Genomic DNA, 6119 nt, shown 5'->3' with positions numbered 1-6119 from the left:
AAAAGATTTAGGATGTCCCGATTCTTGTGGCCAGATTTAGGATGGTTAGAAGTACCCGGATGTCCTACTTCATGCGGCCAAGATTGTTAGTGTTGAAAAGTGCATCCTATTTGGGCGATTCTGACCCACAATCCAGTGCGCACGTGAAGTGACGTCACATCGACGAAGCCTCCGTATGAAAACAAACGGGGATGCGACGGATATAAAAGCAAGAGGCAAGATCAAGGCGCAATGTTATGATGAAATAAGAGAGAAAAGTATGTCCCAATAGTATGCCTACTGCATCCTAACTAGATTCTTTTTATCGTCGGATGTAGTATGTAGAATAGAAAAAAGAAAGAGTATGCGATTCGGAACGCAACCCAAATGTAGCTATTCAAAACAAATAGACCACAACAAAAAGTGATTTTGACAAAAAGTGATTTTGACAACAAGCGTTCTGCAGAATCACTGACTCCACCTTTTACTGACAGTCCTGATTTGACTATAATATATTTCCAGGTTACGCTGGTGTCGTCCGCTACAAAGGAGTAAGAATCGGTGGCTTATCTGGAATCTTCAAATCACACGACTACAGAAAGGGTGAGTTTTATTTAAATGTATTAGTACTACTGTCTCGATGGTTGTAATGTTATAGGGTCATGGGGTAATACTGTGTCCCCGTGTATTTAAAATAGCAACGGTTTTCCTTTTTTTAAATTACATTTTGACACAGAAGAGGTGAGTTTATTTTTTATAGTTCGTTACTGTCTCAATGGTTAAAGTTATAGATATGATAAACAGTATATTGACTATGTATATGATATTGTGTGATTATGTGTGTATCTCTTTAAGGTCACCATGAGTTTCCTCCGTACAACCCTGACACGCTCCGCAGTGTTTACCACGTCAGGAACATGGAGGTCTTCAGACTCAAACAGGTAAATGTCAGAGATTCACACACTTCACAAACAGTACGAAACATCGTCAACTATGAAAATTTAACTTTTTTTAAAATATTTCCCAAATGCTGTCAAACAGTGCAAGGAATTTGTAACACATCTTTTCCAAACACCCTCCCTTTGGATTTTTTTGACTTTTACTTTCCCCGTGTGAAGTGACGGGCGGAGGAGCGCCATTGTGATTTTTCAACCGCCGCGACAAAAATATTAACACCTTGCCTCGTGTGAATGTCGATAGTTAGCCTGCTATCGGTGTATGAATGTGTGTGTGAATGGTAACGTGTAAATGGGAACAGGTCTCCCTTGAAAAAAGAGTCTCCGGACTCAATGGGATTTACCTGTATAAATAAAGGTTAAAAAAAAAAAAAAAAAAAAAAAACACTCTTCCAACGGTTCCTACGAGCGCGCGCATCCGTTCGACGAGCACGGAGGCGACAGTTCTACGGACAGAACGCTGCGCCTTCTCTCTGCCCGCTCGCCTCTCCATTGAGAATGCATCAGCAGGGCCGACAAACGCCTCCCGTTTGAAACACTTATTTATCAATCCAAATGTCATCATGTATATGTTTAAATGTTCATTCCCTCACAGATCCAGATGCCCATGGATATCTTCCTGAGCCATGACTGTCTGTCTGTCTGTCTCTATCTATCTATCTCTCTCTCTCTCTCTCTATCTATCTATCTGTCTGTCTGTCTGTCTCTGTCTGTCTGTCTATCTATCTATCTATCCGTTTGTCTGTCACTCACTCACTCACTCACTCACTCACTCACTCACTCACTCAACGTATATATATTTCTTCCCTCCTAGATCCAGATGCCCATGGATATCTTCCTTAGCCACGACTCTATCTATCTATCTATCTATCTATCTATCTATCTATCTATCTATCTATCTATCTATCTATCTATCTATCTATCTATCTATCTATCTATCTATCTATCTATCTATCTATCTATCTATCTATCTATCTATCTATCTATCTATCTATCTATCTAACTATCTATCTATCCATCTATCCATCTATCCATCTATAAACAACGTGTTGCATATATATTTCTTCCCTCCTAGATCCAGATGCCCATGGATATCTTCCTGAGCCACGACTGGCCTCGGGGGATCTACCACTACGGCAGCACGGGGGATCTGCTGAGGAAGAAGAAGTTCCTCAGGCAGGAGGTGGAGTCCAACAGCCTGGGGTCTCCGGCAGCCGAGGAGCTCCTGGGCCACCTACAGCCAAACTACTGGTTCTCTGCACATCTGCACGTCAAGTTCGCTGCCGTCATGCAACATCCGGTAAGTGTATGATAGATGGATGGATAGATAGATAGATAGATAGATAGATAGATAGATAGATAGATAGATAGATAGATAGATAGATAGATAGATAGATAGAATACTTTATACTTTAAGGCATTGTGTACGCCAGGATCCTGTAATATGCACTTTTTAATATATTGTTTAAAATGGTCTTTACACCCCGACAGCAATAAATAACTTATGGGCCAATGAAAAAGAAGCGAAAAACCCCCAACATTCTGTACCTGCTGTAATCCTGTTAAAATGCTGACCAATCAGTGCCTTTCGGTCCGACCAGGTTGCTAAGCAGCAGCGCTCTGCACATCTGCACCGAGGGGTGGGGGAGGGGTTAGAATCATGCTAGCTCTCAGGGATTGTAGACCCTAGCTTTAATAGTTACTTTATTTTTCATTGCCATTTAATTTTTATTTACTTATTTGTCTTAATAATGTACCAGTGTATTGCACTAACTTTGTCAATTCTCTTGTTTTTAGCCTAAAGCTAACGCTGCTCCACGTGTCACCAAATTCCTGTCTCTGGATAAATGTCTTCCGTATCGGGAATTCCTGCAGGTGAGAAACAAACAGTTGCACATCAACAGTTACATTGCACATTTCAATTGAACTTATCTACTTTTTACTTTCTATTCTATTTTATATATTCTGTTTTATATTGTACAAAACATTCCTTTGCACTACTTAGTATTTGGAATGTATCTTATGTAAATATTGTTTATGTTTATCTTATTCTACTTTATATATTTTGATCGTTCCTATTGCACCTGTCTCTGTGTCTCAGATAGTGGACGTCCCAGAGAGGCCTGGATCAGAGGGACTAGAATACGATCCAGAGTGGCTGGCCATCCTCAAGTCCACCAACAGTCTGCAGAGGATCACCCCTCACCCCTGGAACCCCCCGCAGAACAACGGCCTGCACACACGGTGAGAGAGGGGAGATGAGAAAAGACTCATTTCAATGTAACCATTGACTAATAAAGTAACTTAACTTACCGGTAAATGCTGTTGAACATCTACATGAGTTGAAGTCCAATTAAAGGAATGTCTTTAACAGTTACTTTAAATGTGCAGTGTGTAATATGACATCATCAAGAAAGTTCTACAAAGTTCTAGAATGCAACGCTCCCTGGGTAACCCCAACCCTTTTAAATAATAACAGAAGCTACAGTGGCCTTCAAGGACAAGAACAATTCTACATTTTAAACAATGCACCTGATGACATTCCAACTATGACACTTTCAAGATGGCGGCACTAGGCCTTGGTCCAAAATATGCAGAAATATGGACATATATGAGACCCTTTCTAAGGGGAAAAAAAATTATTCAAAAAAATGTTTCAGCTATTATGCACTAAATTAAATGCACTTATGGATATTATAATTACTTTCTACAAAATCTGCTAGGAAATAAAACCCCAAATTCGACACACTGCACCTTTAATCATCGTAATTTGATTAGATATATATATATATTTTTTTTATGAAAACTTGAGGTCTGCTGCAACTCTCACCTCTTTTAAATCAAATCTGAAGACTTTTCTGTTTCCCTTTTTAAACTGCAATTTAATTTTATTTAAATGTTTTATTTATTTTCATATTTTTCCATTTGCTTTTCTCATGTCTATTATATTATTGATGTATTCCATGCCCCCTGTAAAGCACTTTGAATGGCCTTGTGTCTGAATTGTGCTATAGAAATAAACTTGCCTTGCCTTAAATACTAAAATGGTGCCTTCTATAACATTTAATCCTCTCTCACCCTCAGATGGGACTTCAAAGCCTCCGAGTCCTCCATGATGAAGGTGGTTGAAGTCTTCAGCGGTGAACTCTCCATCCCCGAGAACTTCTCCCGGACTGTCCCCGCCTACGACCCTTCCAAACCGCAGCCCCACTCCTTACCCAGCATAGCCACCAACCCTCAAACCACCGAGCTATGCGCTACGTTAGGCCTCACTGACATATACGCACAGGCGGCAGGCGGGGGGGAGCAAACAGGGGATGAGGAAACAGGGGCTTTTGATGACGAAAATGACGATGGGGATAGCGTAGGGAGTGCGGATGAGCCTAGCGAATATCCCACCGACACTTCCGGAATGTCCAGCTCGATAAATCCGGACGAGATCACCATTGAGGATGAATGGGAAGAGGACGAGGGAGCTAAAGATGCTAACGTAATAACGAGTGATGGTGGTGCTAGCTCGAAACAAACGCCGCTTAAAAGCCAGCTACAACAAACGCCTAGCCGTATGGTGCTACCCGACCCAAAAAAATCAGATAAATCGCCAACTGATTTCTCTAGGCATATGGACCTGCCACCACCGTCCCATTCTACGCCAGCAGCAGCAGCAGCAGCGGTAGAAAAACATGATCGAAAAAGTGAAGAGGAGGACAGGGAAATTCAATATGGCGGAAATGAGGATATTGATGACGTGATAGCGAATGAACGGATTCTAAAACGCACCAGTGACGAGAGCGGGGCGGACGCAGCTAGCAAAGCGGTGACGCCCAAAATCAAGCGTAGAAACCAGGTCATTTATACGGCCGTGGAAGCTGAAGAGGGGGAGGATTAGTAGGGTTAAAGCTGGGGTGGAGGATTTGGGGAGAAAATGGCAGTTGGGATAGAGATTTGAATCCAAATACCTCAACCGCTCCACTTGTTCTCTTTGGTCCCTCCCCCTATGGTCCCTCCCTGACACGCTCTACACCAACAAAGTCGTGCCAAAGTGAATGGACAGCCAATAGGAACAGAGGATCGGAATCGCTCTGATTGGTCAAAGTGTACAGCTCATGTTATATTTGACCAATCAGAAATCATATACCCCAGCTTTAAAGGGGGTTAAACACAACACCAAACACAACAGTGAGCGTATGGAAGAGGATAAGGGTCAAAAATAAGATTACATTTTTTCCAAATGAACTTGGCAAAATTTCAAGAAAAAAAGTAGATATGTCGAAACCTTACATGATTTAAACATAACAGTTAGTTAAGGCATATTAAGCATTACCTAAGCATTTATTAATGGTAAGTTAATGATGAGTTAATGTTTAGTAAGCAGTAACTAAGTTAATTAATGTACCCTTATTGTTAAGTGTTACCAAAATGCCCCAAACGAAGACTGAAATCGAGGCAATTATATAAATTTAAAAAAACTTCCCTTTTGGTTAAAATACGATTGTATATATTTTACATCGAGAACATTTTAGGTAGTAGAGATTTTTCAGTTTGGTGTTAATTTTTTTTTGTATGTGTACGACTTTGGGAAATTATTTTTTTAAATTAATAAATGACAATTAGACAACGTTGTAAAAAACTGTCGAGAGAACAAATAAAATGTGGATTTTAAAATGTGTTTGGTTTCACTTTTTCTGAGGCACTTAAAGAGCCGTGCACAGCTTTATTGAACGCACACCGACAGAGAAAGAGACACACAGACACACACACACACAGACCGAGAGACAGACAGACACACACACAGACAGACAGAGACAGAAACAGAGACACAAGGACAGACACCATGACACACACACATACAGACAGACACACACATACACACAGAGACAGAAACAGAGACACAAGGACAGACACCATGACACACACACAGAGAAACACAGACACACACACACACACTGAGACAGACACACACAGAAACACACACACACATAGACAGACACTCACACAGACAGACACACATGTACACACCCCGAGACACACACACACTCATAGTCGAGGTGCTGGATGAAAAATCAAGTCTTTTAATGGTCATTTCCATTGCACAGAACGCTGCACCTACTTGTGATCACTGAAGAATGAACAAGTGAATGTCTCAATGTGTATACTGAGTGGAGGGCTGCAAACCATTTCAGT

At 41.0% G+C, this 6119-nt stretch overlaps 1 protein-coding gene across 1 annotated transcript in view; it reads left to right on the top strand.

Moving 5' to 3' along the window:
* The window catches only part of dbr1 (debranching RNA lariats 1), a 10226-nt gene extending 4633 nt beyond the window's left edge, over positions 1-5593 (top strand). Inside the window, exons 4-9 of the mRNA XM_080037954.1 lie at positions 502-582; positions 835-920; positions 2011-2235; positions 2733-2810; positions 3037-3179; positions 4020-5593. Of these exons, the coding sequence (XP_079894080.1) occupies positions 502-582; positions 835-920; positions 2011-2235; positions 2733-2810; positions 3037-3179; positions 4020-4824 (1418 nt within the window). The 3' untranslated portion in view covers positions 4825-5593. The remainder of the gene's footprint in view (positions 1-501; positions 583-834; positions 921-2010; positions 2236-2732; positions 2811-3036; positions 3180-4019) is intronic.
* Positions 5594-6119: the final 526 nt, after the last annotated feature.

The sequence above is a fragment of the Ammodytes marinus genome (genome assembly GCF_949987685.1).
Source record: "Ammodytes marinus genome assembly, chromosome: 12".
In the NCBI taxonomy this organism is placed as follows: domain Eukaryota; kingdom Metazoa; phylum Chordata; class Actinopteri; order Uranoscopiformes; family Ammodytidae; genus Ammodytes; species Ammodytes marinus.
This window is presented reverse-complemented; position numbering and strand designations above follow the sequence as displayed.